We start from the raw sequence: 16240 nt of genomic DNA on the forward strand, positions 1-16240 counted from the left end.
TTAAAACTTACTATAATTCAACAACTAGCCTTAATTTTATTTTCTAATTAATTACAATAATTATATAAATATTTTAATAACCCAGTTATAACTACCAAAACTAATTAGTTTTTCTTTAATGTATATCTCTATCGAATATAATTTACCGACGTATTTATGTATATAATTAAACTCTACTTGCTTTAATTCATACGTTAAGAATATCATTTTGTTATTAATTTGTGCATATATTTCTCTAGGCTTTATTGGAAATCCTATTATTTCGATATACTCAATATTCTTATTTATGTTTGGTATTCGAAATTTATCATTCTTATTCTTATAACTTTCACTAATATCTATGTTCAAAACATTATTTGAGTGATTGAAGCTTACTTTTTTAGGTTTCAAAAATATGTTATACTCAAAGTTATTTTGAAAGTAATTAAATAGCCTACTTTGTTGTTTTAAGTTCAGAGAATATAATAAATCATCATATTTGAATACCGAGTAAAAATTGTCGCAGTTGTATTTATCATTATTTCCAGTAAAATTAACCTTAAATATAATATCATCAAAAATGTATTCGCTTTTGCTTAAATACGAATAGGTAATTCCGTCATCTAAATATATACTCCCCTCCGAATGCAGTGAAATTGGATCAATAATGTAGTTATTGTATAAACTATCATTACTATTGGTATTATTGTTGCCTAAGGTGTAACAAATATTGCTATTAATAGTTAAATATTTGAATAAATAACTGTTTAAAACTCTTCCTTTTAAATACACTTTAATTCCAAGTGGACTACTTAGCTGGTAATTGCTTGAATAACTGATATTTGTATAGTTATTGTATGAAATTGGAATTATACTACCACCTTTAACCAAGTCTGGAGTCAATTCCAGTACCGAGCCATTAAATAACTGTTTGTTATTATCCAAGAACACATTTTTTGAATGAAAATCGTACCAAATGTTACATAATTTATCCCTATACTTAAAGTAGTGATTCATATACTTAAAATTAAGTGTAAAAGGATAAAAATGAATTGTTGTATAACCATTTCTAAGTAACATGTTAATCATAAATGAATCACCAACAATAAAACTGCTTTCTATTGATCTCAGTCTTATATCACTCGGATTTAACCAGAACAACGGTTTAATCATAGGTATACCGTAAAATGAGTAATATGCGGATAGAGTATACCAATAAGGAATAAGTTTATATCTTAAACTAACATATTTGCTTATTATGTTAGATAATAAGTTTATATTAAAAAAAAATTCTCTGCTTAAGGAATTAATTGATGAGTGTTCCCTGTAAAATGGAAACCAAATTCCTAATTGGTGCCATCTGATATATAACTTTTCATCAGGATTTCCCTCGTAACCACCTACATCAGATCCCGTGAGTGAAAAGCCACACATCGCGTTTTTAACGTTAATTCTTATTGTTGAATAATAATGATTCCAATTAGATTCAGAATCGCCAGTCCATATAAAAGAGTATCTACTTGATCCGAACCAAAATGATCTAGTTAATATAAACGGTCTTCTTTTAGTCTTAAATTTATTTAATAAGCCGTCAAACACGGATTTAACGTTATAAAATGAGTAAAGTGAGTGTACTTCCCTTTCCTCTAAGTTGTAATAACTATAGATAGTTTGCTTTGGCAATGTTTGTTCTGGTAAGTTAAATACAGTTGGTTCGTTCATGTCAAGCCAATAACCCACATTTGTGTGGTTTTTGAACAATTTACTGTAGTAATTTGAATAATAACTTTGAACTACTGGAGAAAAAATGTCCAAGTACTTTGATTTACCAGGCCAACAAAGTCCTACAAAGTCGTTCTTCGCATAATCAATTTCTCTATCTTTTTCTGGAATTAAATTAGGTACTTGTATCCACGGGGATTTAATAGATACTGTTCTTAATATTGTATGGTGTATTTTAGTAATTAACTTATATTTGCCACATTTTCTCACATAAATGTACTTGAAATTAAATATATTATTCTTGAAGTAATAGTATATTACATTCTTGTAATTTAAACTGTATTTTATGTATTTTTTGTGACAATATTTTAGTTTTTCAAAAAAAGGGTATATATACTTGCCTTCAACGCTAATATGAGGATCTGAAATGAACACTAGATACTTATCATCCAAACTTAACCTATCAATTAAATTATCTATATTTGGAAACTTTGATTCATCCACAACAAGGTAACTCTTATTTTTTGTATACTCAATGTCCAACCAAATTGAATCAAACGGTATTTTATTCCTTCTTAAAAAACTATCTATTTCTAATACTCTTGATTCATTTGTTTCTTCCCATTTACTGTAGTGAAAACCAAATGAAAGTCTCGGTGCAAATAACGGAAACCCTGTTATTGTGTTTAATAGATAATAGTGTCTTTCTATATCATTTGATATAAATATTGACAAATCTATAATACCTGTCTCAGATACCCACCATGAATCTATATAATCAATGCTATCAACGTCCTTCTTTTTACTCAATTTAACATATGTATCAGAAGGATTTGACCACATTACTGATGAATACATTACTTCGTTATTACTTTTATTCTTCATATTTAAAAGACCAGAATCATCACTTACGTCAATCAAAGATATTAACAATGGAATTGAACCGTACATTGGGTCTGTAGTATTTAATTTATATTTATAGGAATCAACATTGTAAAATCTATATGGTTCTTCAAAAATCTCTAATTTTAATGAACATGTTTTTTCAGAAAAACCATACATGTCTCTCGAGTTGTATATTTGAATATCCAATCCGACAGAAGTTGGACCATTGTATTTAAAATCAATGAATTTGTCATAAATTTCAGCCCATAGTTTTTTTGGATATATATCTGCTGCATCTATAACGTCTCTTATATCTATAGCAGAATATAGATGGTCGTTTATATGAAATTTAAATGCATATTTTAACGCATTCTTCAGATTTCTTATACAATATGCCACTAAGACTCCTAAATAACGCAAAAAAGACCTATGTTCAGTATTCTTTTTCTCTTTAACTCCAAAATCAGGAGTGTTATTCTTCAAGAAACTATTGTATAAACTTTTCATACTATTACTGTGCTTATTTTGTTTGTTGTATAAGTTATAGATCCTTCCACTCCTTTCAAAATTAAACAATTTATTCCCGTTTATTGATAATATTTTAATATTGCAATAGTAGCTTTTTATTGTAAAGGGTTTGTAACCAATCTCGATCCTAAATTCACACTTACGCTTATTATAATTGTACAAAGTATCTATATCCTCCAACTTAGAGATGGAAAACACCAGCTTATCACTATATCTTATTATTTTAGAATAATCACTCAAATTATCTCTAATAGATTCCTTTTTCATCAGTTTGAAAGCATTATCTCCGAAACTGTCGTCGTGAGCTTCACCACTCGTAATAATGGTATTGTTCTCCTTTATTAGGTACTTTTCTGTTTGTTTGTTTCCGAAAATAACATCCCTACCTACTCTATATCTCTTAAACCCGTAATAAGGTTTTGTCTCGTCTATCTGAATTCTGAATATACCTATACTATAAATAAAAATCTCACACTTTAGAGGTGGTATTTCTTTGTTATATGTGTTATACAATCTAAATGATATAGTTGAACAGTTCTCATTATGTATTAATCCATTGCAATTCTCGAAATACAATATTGAACTATCGTCTATTGACCAAATTGACAATTTCTCATTTTCTTTACTCTTGTATTTGTAAATTAAGTACTCAGTGTACTTTTTATATCTCTTGCAAAACACATTTTCTTTGCAAGTTTTAAATTTACCACCTGCATATGATTGTTTTAGTAATAATAACAAAAATATCAATTTCAAAAAAACACACATTTATCATTATAATGACGGTAACCACGTAATAAAATTAAACTCTAACGAAAGTGTAAATCACCCCTAATCAGTGTTATAAGGTTAATGTGTTTATCCAGAACCCTATCAATTAATTTTACAAGTTATATTACATTACTGTTATTCAGCAAATTCTTTAATGCAATGTCACAACATTATATTGCCGCCTAAACAGGCAAGTTATTTGCAAGGTAAAGAATCAACACTTGTCTGACAAAGCAAATCTATTATTACAAAAATATGTCAATAACTAACACGTGGATTTGCCTTTTTAAGTCACACACTCCGTATTTCTTAAGATAATTCTCATTTTCTGCACTAACAAGTAGCTTAGCACTGCTCAGTCCTGTTTATGTGTTAAAAAGCACTCATGACACAGCATATTTTAACTATTGATATGCCGACCCAAACATAACTTTTAAATGGTGTCAGACAATCATATAGGAATCGCTTTGTCTTGATCTATATTTCTTTATTTTCAGAGCATTTTTAGCGATTGTTCCGTATTTTAAGATTTAAAAAATGCAATACATGTAGTTCAAATGAAAAAAGATAATTCATTATTTAAAAACAGCGTATATTGTGATTAAACTTTAAATAATTGATAAGAAACTACACAAATTACAATTATTAAATCAAAAAAAAATAATCAAAATTCGCTTATCATCCCTATATATAATATTGAAAATTACATGCGTAAAAATTCTATTATGCTCATAAAAATAAATAATGCATGTGTCCTGTCTGCAATAATCTAGAAGTTTAGGCCTGGACCGAAAAAAAATTTTTAAAAATATTAATAACAATAATAATACAGAAATATTAATTAGCAAACTGGAGTCAATAAATAAGTTAATTTACAGTTATAATGTCGTAGCAGGTAGATGAAAAAAGAAGAATGCTAACAACTAACGAAGGTATAAGTAGATATATTCAGTCAAATGAGTGTTTGCTAGGGATAAGTATACTTTTGAATATATATAATGGCGAGATAAGTCAGAATGGTCCAAACATAGACGGAAGAAACGGCATTAAAAATAAGAATATATTGCCGATAATAAACATCCTTGACAGAAAAAGAAAAAAAATAGAAAGGTCCAGAATAAGTCTATCGAGATTGAAAACTGGGGTTTTATTTGACAGTGTTGATATACACAAAAGGCACAATATATGTACTAAGTTAAGTAACTCAGTGGAAGATGAGGAAATAAAATTATCTTCTGATGATGAAATAACAGACCCATTTATTGACTACAATAGCAAATTAATAAGTATAAGAGAAGAGATAGGGTCTTGGGACAACCCAATACCTAACATTAAAGGAGTTCCTTGCGACTACTATGAGAGAAGAATACTGGAGAAATATTTGGAATACTGGAAAAAATCAAAGTTGTCAGTTCCATTTTCTGACTGGGGAAGTGATATTAGTGACTCCAAAAGTATATCAAATTTAGTTTTTTCTGGGATAATCAATAATAACAAACATGAAAAAGGATGTAAGAGCATTCAAGAAGCAGTTTATAAACTTAGAAAACTAGAGCAAGACTTCCAGTGCATTCCTAAACAAATGATAATACAAATACTGGAAAGTGGTTCTTTAAACGTCACTAGTAATTTAAACGGATATAACAGAGCGAAATTGATACTTGACAAAAACGGTGATTTTAAGGTCCCACAAAGTTTATTTCTGAAAATGATTATAAATGAACATAATCATAATAGCAGTAACAGGAAAAACGATGGCACCGATCTTGTAAAAAATACGAATTCAAATTATAACAATGAAACAAACAAAGATTATCACTTTTCAGATGGCAAAATGAACAACTGCGATTGCGATTTTTACAAGATTAAACAAAAATTTATGGATAAATACAATCTCTATAATATCTCAGGGGGTAATGTAGGAAAAAGTGAAAGTAACTTAAGGCTGTGGATGGGAGCATACTATCTTCCGAGAAATGACAAAAGAAATAGCGGTGGTGAGGACGGCTGGTTTGTGGCTGAAAACGTCCAATCAATGGGAGTAGCGGATGGAGTTGGTGAATGGGAGGATTTATCTGGTAAAAGTGCAAAAAACTTTTCAAATAGATTAATGATGAATTCACTAAATTATATTAAGAAAAACATTTCTGACAATAACAATTGTGAAAATCCGTCCATATTGGCCAAGAAATCACTTATAGATGGCCTTAAAGCTTGTGTTGACAGCGGAATACACGGAGCAAGTACTGCTCTTGTATCATGTTTTGATCACATTACCGGTACTTTGGGATTTGCAAATATGGGCGATAGTGGTGCTCTGGTACTTAGAAGGCTTCAGTTTGATACTGGGAAAATGGAAATAGTGAGAAGGGTTAAAGAGATGCAACACGAATTTAACTGTCCGTATCAATTTGCCACTCTTCCTAATGAAAAAGAGTGGCCTGAACTCATTGAAAAAGGTTATAGTGATATTGTAAAATTAGCCTCCATTGAAAAGGACAGAAAAGCTAACTTTGAGTTAGACAGCAAAAATAATGACTTTGATAGTCAAAACTTTGCCTGCGACGATCCGGAATTATCACAACTCTTAGATATTAAAGTCAAAGAAGGAGATATGATTATCATTGGGACAGACGGTTTGTTTGACAATCTGTTTGACTTTGAGATAACTAGTATCGCTGGACTATCACACTCACCCATAGAATCAAAATTGTTTTACAGTAATTTAAATCACGCTACATCACCTATGCTTATTTCAAAGGCATTTGCTTTGTCCGCCTACCATAAATCCCTTGACCCTTATACAAAAACCCCTTTTTCAAACCAAGCTAAAAAGTTCTATAGTGGGGACAAAAACTCATTAGTTCACAACCAATCATTTTCTGGAGGCAAAGAGGATGATATTACTGTACTAGTTGCATGGGTTGTGAATAAGAATGACTTTGAAATACTCGTGAGAAATTCACCAAACGTTTGTGATATTAAAAAAAAAATCTGAATTCATATAAACCACTTGACTTCAAATAGCCATAAAGTCTCTCTCAAAGTTATATCTCAATTACAGTCACACACAATAGCTGTTGCTTGCTTCCCGTTTTTAAGGCCACTCGTTATATAAATATATAAATTTAAGTTACACGCTGGTAATTATAATTATCACAAAAAAAATCCCAAATCACTACTGAATCACGGAGAAATACAAAAAATGTAGTTGTTTCACAATAATACTAGCCCGTTATAACTTTTATACAATACACTTTCTATATTTGTTTTTAAATAACCTTAATCTTTTATTTTCAATTCCAGTCTAGCGTGATTATTTAGGCTTGTTGGCGCCAAGCTTAGGTTTTATTTCTAGTCATGTGTAGGTGTATTGGCGAAATAACAAAATTGGACAAATAGGAGAATTAGAGAACGAACCAAAAGTTTTCGGTTTGAATATGTATTATATAAAGACTCTTTTAAAGAAAAAATTTTTTTTGAGCGAAAAAACAAAATTTAATCCCGACTATTTTGACCCATTGGACAATAATCCAAAGAATTCGTGCAGTGCACAATGGATGCTAGTAAGTTAAATATATATTATTACAGAAATAAAGAGTGCGTTAATTGAACTTTAAAAATAAAAGTAAATTAAACAAACACTGTAATAATAGTTATATTTGTTAATTCATAATATTGTTTATTTTATCAAATAAATTTTTAGTTGTACACAACAATTTCATCAATGGAAGAAAATCCTGATGAGAAAAAATTGAACTCAATGAAAAACTTTATGATGAACATTCCAGACCAATGTAAATATACAAATATTGGCGATACCTACAGTAAAGGAATACAAAGATACAAAAATAGCATAATTAGTGCAAAATCAAAGCGAGAATTAATTCTAGTTTTGTGTAAAATAGAAAACATGTGTAGATTTAAACTAGGTAAATCATCCACGTATCGTAAATATAATGAAATTTTAAATAGGTGGTTTAAGAGAGAATAAACATTATATTAAAACACATTATATAGTTGTAAGTTAATTTATTTGCTCATGTAAAACTTTCTTTTACACTATAAATATTAAGGCCCTTAAGCTCCTCAATCATTGTTTTAGTCAACCACTGAACTAAATTCACTTTAGAATCACCTAATAATACTAAGTTACTGCCAATTTTATTTGATTTTTATCGACTATAACATTTTGACTAATATTTTTGTTATTGCTTATGCAAACCTGCAATCTACAGTTATTTATGAGCTTCTTTATATTCTCCAAATTGTCAGGAACGTGTTGGATAATGTAAGAATCTATTTTTTTCTCACTACTATTTATTTCAATATCGTCATTTTCAACTACATCATACACTTTCACATCTTCTTTATGGGAGTTTTGTTGATCATTGTTTTTTCTGGAAACAAGATTTGCAAATGTATAAATCACTGAACCACCCACTGTCAATAAAAGTCCAATTATTGTATTAATATAAAACGTTTCATTATTTAAAAGTATTCCAAAAACTGTTTGTAAGCACGATTTAACGTATCCTGTCAAACTGTATGCAATAGGCGATGTTGTTTTAATGCACCAATTTGTGATAATTCCAAGTAAAAAATTTAAAACCCCACTTAAAAGTATGGGACCCAGAACATTAAACAATCCATTTACATCCAATTTATAAAATTCAATAAACGCAATGTACTCACCTGATAAAAAGACAGGAATTAAAGCTAATACTGATGTTATGAGTACATTGTACCAATATATCAAAAATTCGTCATTTTCCATTTTTATAGTTACGCTTTTTATTTGTATGGTGTAAATAGATTGGAATAATGAAGACAAGACCCCAGCCAATATTCCATAAATATTTAGTGAAGATGAATCAAAAGATCCTATAACAAAACCTACAATGACAACTAAGCAACCAAACATACATTTCCAGCTTATTTTTTGTTTTAAAATCAATATTGAAAGTATTACATTAAATAATAACGTTGACGACCTTGAAATTGCATATGAGGATATAGGAATATACTTCAAACAGAGGTTTGACAGTAAAATAAACATAGTACATGATCCTGACATGCACATACAAGCCTTGATCTTCTTATATTCTATTGTTGGTTTTGAAAACAGCTTGTCGCCACCCAATATAATGCTACTTAATTTATAAACAAATATATAAGATATTAAACCACAAACTTGCTGAATCCATGTTGTAAATGAAGGATAACTAGATGGTCCAAGAAATATATGCTTATTTAAGAAAACCAATAATATAGAAACAAACCCATATAAAAATAACGCAGATGCCTCTTTTAATCTGTAAAATTTCATACTGGATTCATTTGAATACGAAGATCTATTTCTTGCAGGCTTTAAAACCCGACCTTTTCTTATACTCCTCCTTCTTTTCCTTATTTTTGTTTTATAATATTACAAAAATTATATATATAATTTGATTCTTTCCAACTCCACAAACCACCTATTTTGGCACTGCCCGCCTTTGTTTAATGTCACTTTTTACGTTATTTGTGCAGAATAACCAACGAATAATTTGTACTCTGACAAACAAATGAAGTAGGAATAAAGTATGCTCGTTAAATTCAATCCACTCTCTAATCTGCTTCTGTGAAATGATGAATCATTTATACCTCAACCCTAACAATTTTCCACTTTATTACTTTAAATGCGTTTGCAACCTTTACTGAAATCAACGCCTAGATATAACTACAATGCTTTTAATATCCTTGATTTAGCCTTCAATAAACTCCTAGTATATATTCATCAAAATATAAGACGTCAATTTGGTTTTCAGCACTTATATGAACTAATCTAAATTATTAAATGCATTTAGTCATCTCATGTGGACAATTAATCATAATTATTGCATGCAATGATAAAAATTTGACTAGCAAGTAAATACTATAAATTCAGAAAATATTTATTCCCTTACCAAAAAAAGTAATAATTAGATACAATAAAAAGAAAATAAACAAAGACACAAAGTATATAAGCTTGTCATCTAATACCTTGGATACGTCTTTTTTTTGTTTGCTTATTTCTAACTTTCTCATTTGTGTCATTAAAAGACAACTCCTTCATTATATTATTTGAAGCACAATCGTGTTCGATAACTTTGAGAATGCCGTTGTTAATAGATACAATATCCATTTGATTTTTAAGCAAGAAATGGATATAATTTCTTAAATTAAATAATATAGAACGTATATTGTATTGAGCTAACCTTTCATTTCTTGGATCAGCAGTTTTTGACCAATCATTAGAATAACTGAATGAATCATTATTTTTATCAATGATCGGAGATACAGTGTTGATTGATGATACCCAGTGTAGAAAATGAGTCTGGACGAGAGAAAGAACTATTCTGGTTAGTGGTTCCAATCCGCTGAATAATAGGTTTCTATACTCTTTATTGTGATCCTTTGTTTCAGTGCTCGAAATGATAACTGATTGATTATACATCACTTTCAGTACGTATTCAGTAAGAACAAGCAATTTTTCTGCATATAATAAAGGAAGCGACCAAACAACTTCCGTGAGATAATTATATGATATTCTTTGGATAAATGATAATATGTATTCTTGAATAGATAATTCTCCGATTTCTAGTGGTGCATTTGGAGGTTGAATTTCGTTATTTTTGGTATCAGTCTTGTTCATAATAAAACATCTGTGTTTTACCAATTCAACATAATAATTATATGCAATATCAATAACCTCCATAAGCTTTTCTGTGGATTTTAATGTTTCAAATGTTTTACGAGTTGGACGTAACATAGTTGAGATTGAACCTGCATTTTCTATATAATCATTTGTGTTCCCTTGTAATATTTCTCTTTCAATATGTTCTTCTTGTTCTTTTTCTCTCTCTTCTTCTAAAAATAACTGTTGATCTGTTCTGAACCACACTCTTAAACTTCTATCTAAAAATCCGCATATTATTCTATCACCATCATACGAAAGTGCCAAACTAACTATGGGTACTTGACCGTATGTTGACTTTTGATGTAATATCGTTATCAATTCTCCCTTATCTAAGTCCCATATTTTTAATGAGCCATCTCTTGCAGTACTTACTAAATAATGCGTCTCTCTTAGAAACTTAACATGAGTTACACATTCTGTATGGGCATGAAAGGACCTTTGTATATTACCAAAATCCAAGCCCCAAATTTTTATAGTTTTATCTGCACTTCCAGAAGCTAATATTGTATTGTCATGTGACACATCTAAACATGAAACTGGTAATGAATGGCCGTATAAAACCAAAAACTGTTTTAGTGTATCTGAATATAAAACCATTATTGTGTTATCAAGCAGTGAAACTATAATGTACTTCCCATCATGGGTATATTTTATTGCCAGCCCCTCTTCCGACAAGGCTAGTGTCTTACTTAGAGTAATTGAAAGTTTATCCTCCGTCTTTTTCTTCCCTGCTGGAATCTTTTTCATGCCAAAGTAGTATAAATTTAACTTTTTATCTTGAGCAACTGATACAAAAGTTGAATTGTCTGGTGAAAGAGCAATCGACTGTAGAGAATTATCGTGTATATTATCTAGTGATTGTATTAATTTACAATTTACAATATCGTGTAGTTGTAAGCTTCCTTGTCTTGTTCCTGAAATCGTATATTCATTTCCCGGAATTATGAAACCACAAACTGGATTCTCTGCTATAATTGTTCTTACACATTTAAAGCCTTTCATATTCCATACTTTTATTGAATCGTCTCCAAATGTAGCAATAAACTTTTCGTCGTCAGAAACACATATTTCTCTTGGTATTCCTCTATGCCCTTCGATTTCTATTCTCCTGACTACTCTGCATGCAAAATCAATACCAGTATCATCATCTATAGTAGTTTCTTTATAATTTGTTCTTTTCTTGTCGATATCTGATTTTTCTTGAATGCTGTTTAAATAATCTTCAGTAAAAGATGCATACTTTATTGAATTGTTTCCTAGCCCTAGAATAAGAGCATTGCTTATTGAATCAAAATCAACTCCCAAGAGTCTTGTTCCTACCATTTCATCTTCATCTGTAAGTAAAACCTTACTTAATGGAAACAACTCGTAGTTTCCAGCGAAAACATTATTGTCACTATTTAGTTCCAACTTTGAATCTTTTAGCCTTCTTTTCACCATTTTCTTGATTCTCTGTCCAATTTTTTTGGAATTGAAATATGCAAATGCTTCTATTGTATTTGAATTCGTAAATGCAAATATATTTCCGTGAAAATCATCATAAACACTAAGTCTGTCCAGTTCTGTCATATCTGACCATTTGGGAATAAGTTTAGTTACCTTTGAATATTTGTTCCCTTGAAATCTTGGAATTCCACCATAATAAGTTGCCAGATTTGTCTTGTCTTCGGAGGTGGTTTTAAAATATTCGCAACTCTCAGAAACTCTGTCGTTAGGGTAAAGGACTCCCTCTGGAAGCCCCGTTGCATGACTGGTTAACCTATAAATAGATATTTCACCACTTGAACCTGCAGTATATAGTCTATTACACAACGGATTTAACAATATGCTATAAACCTCTCCTTTTTGCTTAATGAGTGTCTGCAAACAAATTTGGCTTTGTATATTCCATATCTTAACAGTACAGTCCTTGCTTGAAGTAATTAATAAATGAGGTGTATCCTCTAAAATAACATTCTTGTTCCTAAACTCACTTTTTTCCTGATTCCAAAATTTTAGTTTATGAACATACTCAATATCAGTTATTTCATTCAAGTGGCCGGAAAATCTATATAAACCTTTGCCAGATAATGTATCCCAGAGTGTAACTTCCGTATCAAAACTGCCGCAAGACAAGTAGTTTCCGCTTCTACAAAATTTAATTGCAGTTATATTCTTTCCATGGCCGTGAAAAACATGGATTATCGCGCCAGTAACTATATTCCACATCCTAACACTACCGTCTGAGTAACCCGATGCAATTATTTCTGCTTTATTTGGATGCTCACAAATTGATGTTACATAATGAACTGTTGATGGAATTCCTTCACCCGAATAAACCCTCCCTGAAACCTCAACTTTTAATGTGTTTTCAACTATCCCTGTTATCAAATCAATTATTAGTATACTTTCCCCAGAAATACTTACTCCGCATTTTTTTTTACCAAATCCCTTCCCAAAATCCACTTCCTTTTTAAGTAATTTTACACCATTGTGAAAACCAGATGTAAGAATGACTCCATAAGACGCCTCTGGGACATACCTTAAGTAAGATTTTACCATGTTACCTTTACACCGGCATCAACTACAAACTAAACAACTAACCTTAATTTTATTTTCAAATAATCAATCTCGACTAGAATAATTTGTTCACCTTTGTTACCGCCACTTCTTTGCCTTTCTACGTTCCATTATACACCGGCAAACGAAAAATAAATTACATGCGCCACGTAATGCAATTTTTAGTAGCAGTAAAATATGCATACTAGTTTATTTGTGTCCCATGTTATTCAAATTCTTAATAGAAAGCGCCTTCATGTTTTTAACATAAAACTTTCGGAGCTCTGTACTAAACACAAATTGAGGACAAGATATATTAACATACACTGTTTATCATAAGCTCTATAAAAACGATAATATAAAGAAACAACGGAAAAATTAAACTATAAGAGAAGAACAAAACAAATAATCTTATTTACTCAGAAGATATGTAATTATCACTTGCTTTTCAATTTCCAAACAGTTGCTGTTTCATTAATAGGAAAAGCAAACTCGTGAATTATGTTTCTCCAAATAAATTCAGGAACATTGTTAAGTATACGAAGTAATTGTGATGTATTTTTGCCTTCATCGTCCATGGAAGACTTGTTATCTCCGCAGTAATCATACCATAACTCATTATTGCTAATGGCATATTTACAATTGTTGATGATATTTTGTTTGATACTGTCTATGAAAGATGTTATTGTAAAAACATCCTCTTTATCGACGATGTTTTGGTTAAAATGATTAATTACAATTCTTCTAATAGAGTTAAATCTTGAATCACCAACGGACTTAAGTACCCAAATATCTTCAAATACACTAATTGCAATTTTTTCTAATGATTTTTTAATGTCTTCGATGTTTATTTTAACTGAGTTTGCTAAGTTTGAATTTACGTTGATATATTGTATTTGCCTAATATTATGTTTAATGTAACTTGAAGAAAAAGGCGAGAAAGTGGGAGCAATGAAGTTTTGTGTAGAATAGATTCCTGAAAAGGAAGTGCTAGAGCTGAATCCACTTTTCACTCCTGCTTTATTTTGCGAACCTCCAATTCTGCTATATGTCAGAGAACCTTGGTCAGCACTATGAGAAGAGTCTGAAATTTTGCTACCGCTTACTGTATTTGAGTTAAATTGCCCACCTATTGAACTAGGCACTGTAGTTAGAGCTGCATTTCCAACTGACATTAAAGTCAGATGGTATGTACAAACATTCAATAACTCTGATGAATTCATTGCTCCGTATGTTTTAAGTGCAAATATTAGCAGTAGTTGAAGCTGCGAATTACTTATACTTGTTAAAGTTGCTGATGAATTATTTAAATATGTTAGTGTTGAAGTAGATGTATCCCTGTTCTCTCTAATATATTGTACTACGTGTTTTTCCCTATCCAACCAGTAATTTTTCCAATAAGTTGCCTCTTCTATATGCTCTTCAATAAATTTTCTGTCTATTGGAAACTTTGGATACCAAGCAGTTGAGCGATAAACGGAAACTTCTCTTAACATATTAGTTACCTTAATTTGTGGAAGATCAGTAGCGACTCTAATTGGTTCTCTGTTTAAACCTGCATTTTCGTCTCTTTGAAGAAGTACCAATATCAAATCTCTACAACAAGATTCATACTCGTTGTAAAGCAATTCAGATCTATAAACCCAGTTCCCTGATACCAATACACAATATTTTCTTATCAAAACTATTAATTCATCATCAGAAGGGAAGCTTGAAACAGACTTATGATTTGAACTTGCTGCACTAGGCTCTTGCAACTTAATATTGCTGACTTCAGAATATGGAGTGTTGTTCAGTTTAGAAGCATAATAAACTCTTTTAAGCAACAATTTTATTCCGTAAAAAGGTATTACTTGATAAACCAACGTTATTCTCTGTACTTGCTCACTTATATCCATTTTGTGTAGTTCCTGAATTGATATTGGACCTAAGAACAACCAGTCATCATATGAAAGCAATTTACCTGATATACCATGAAAAGGCACCACATTCTCATTTCTTTCATGTATATTTTTAAATATAGAATTCATACCAGAATCCTCTATATTTCCAAAATTATAGCTTGTACAACCACCTAGACTAGATGTTGGACTTGAAGGTGGATACTGATAAGCAGTATATATTTTAGGTAAACCTGAAGTTCTCGTTGAAGGAAGTACTTGGCCGTTCCCTCTGAACGGGAGATTAAATTCAGTGTTGCCATCACTCGCTATCCCAGATAAAATCTTGAGGTATTTAATTTGGTCGTTGTTAAAATAATGAATTCTTTTTCTGTTATTGCATCTAGAATAAAGTTGTTTCACAAATGAGTTACTGCCTTCTGAATTCAAGTTAATGTTCTTCCATGAAATAAAATCATCAAATTCTATATCAGTCAGTATTTTAAGCACTTCTCTGGATTCATATGAGTTATTTTGGTGAATACAAGGTATTTTAATCCAATTTTCAACACCTGTTGTGTAAAATCTATACTTATTGCCAAACATTGAATCTGATTCGGAATTGCGACCAGATTTTTTAAGGCCTGTCTGAGTATTTCCATGATTAAGTATTAAGTTGTCAAGTGATCTGTTTCCCTTGTCTTTTCCAGAAGCTTCACAAGAATAACGTTCAACAACCCCTACACTTGTACTTTGTATTTTGTTTTGATCAACAACAGAAAAATTTGGACGAAATTGCTGCACTGTCGAAATTGGTGTTATAAACAATTTTTTATTTTCATGATCGAAATATCCTATTACCAATGAATTTGACGACGATAAACATGACTTGCTATTGATTGTATATAGATAATTATTTTCAATAAATTCTGATCTTTCCTGAGACACATTAGATTTAAAGTCTTCTGAATTGTTACTTCTGTTACCAACATCAACATCTGAATTATCATTTGAATAGTATGAAAGTTGAAATGACCCTCCGTCAGGTCTTATAAATGCTGATTTCCACACTTTTTCCGGACAATTGTGACTAGAAGTCATAGGAAATTGAAAGATGTGAAAAGAAACATCGTTTATATGTGAAAGTATAACTTCATATTCATCAAGTATATCATTTTCATCTTTGCTATTGCTCATTTTTTGTCTATATTCAGAC

At 30.5% G+C, this 16240-nt stretch overlaps 6 protein-coding genes across 6 annotated transcripts; 2 read left to right on the forward strand and 4 right to left on the reverse strand.

Annotated features, from left to right (window-relative positions):
- Positions 1-60: 60 nt before the first annotated feature.
- FG386_002686 (uncharacterized protein) lies at positions 61-3882 on the reverse strand (the record flags this gene model as incomplete). The annotated part of the gene is made up of 1 exon (XM_067342135.1): positions 61-3882. One exon carries the CDS (start codon positions 3880-3882, stop codon positions 61-63), a length of 3822 nt encoding a protein of 1273 aa, XP_067197740.1.
- Positions 3883-4798: 916 nt separating this feature from the next.
- FG386_002687 (uncharacterized protein) lies at positions 4799-6883 on the forward strand (the record flags this gene model as incomplete). The annotated part of the gene is made up of 1 exon (XM_067342136.1): positions 4799-6883. One exon carries the CDS (start codon positions 4799-4801, stop codon positions 6881-6883), a length of 2085 nt encoding a protein of 694 aa, XP_067197741.1.
- Positions 6884-7325: 442 nt separating this feature from the next.
- Positions 7326-7879, forward strand: FG386_002688 (uncharacterized protein; the record flags this gene model as incomplete). The annotated part of the gene is made up of 2 exons (XM_067342137.1): positions 7326-7451; positions 7592-7879. The coding sequence occupies 2 exons, from the start codon at positions 7326-7328 to the stop codon at positions 7877-7879; spliced, it is 414 nt and encodes a 137-aa protein (XP_067197742.1).
- A 153-nt stretch (positions 7880-8032) lies between these two features.
- Positions 8033-9214, reverse strand: FG386_002689 (uncharacterized protein; the record flags this gene model as incomplete). The annotated part of the gene is made up of 1 exon (XM_067342138.1): positions 8033-9214. The coding sequence occupies one exon, from the start codon at positions 9212-9214 to the stop codon at positions 8033-8035; it is 1182 nt and encodes a 393-aa protein (XP_067197743.1).
- Positions 9215-9898: 684 nt separating this feature from the next.
- On the reverse strand, positions 9899-13147 carry FG386_002690 (11x WD40 repeats containing protein of plant origin; the record flags this gene model as incomplete). The annotated part of the gene is made up of 1 exon (XM_067342139.1): positions 9899-13147. The coding sequence occupies one exon, from the start codon at positions 13145-13147 to the stop codon at positions 9899-9901; it is 3249 nt and encodes a 1082-aa protein (XP_067197744.1).
- Positions 13148-13581: 434 nt separating this feature from the next.
- On the reverse strand, positions 13582-16221 carry FG386_002691 (uncharacterized protein; the record flags this gene model as incomplete). The annotated part of the gene is made up of 1 exon (XM_067342140.1): positions 13582-16221. The coding sequence occupies one exon, from the start codon at positions 16219-16221 to the stop codon at positions 13582-13584; it is 2640 nt and encodes an 879-aa protein (XP_067197745.1).
- Between the last annotated feature and the right edge of the window lie 19 nt (positions 16222-16240).

The sequence above is a fragment of the Cryptosporidium ryanae genome (genome assembly GCF_009792415.1).
Source record: "Cryptosporidium ryanae isolate 45019 chromosome Unknown contig_5, whole genome shotgun sequence".
Taxonomy (NCBI): domain Eukaryota; phylum Apicomplexa; class Conoidasida; order Eucoccidiorida; family Cryptosporidiidae; genus Cryptosporidium; species Cryptosporidium ryanae.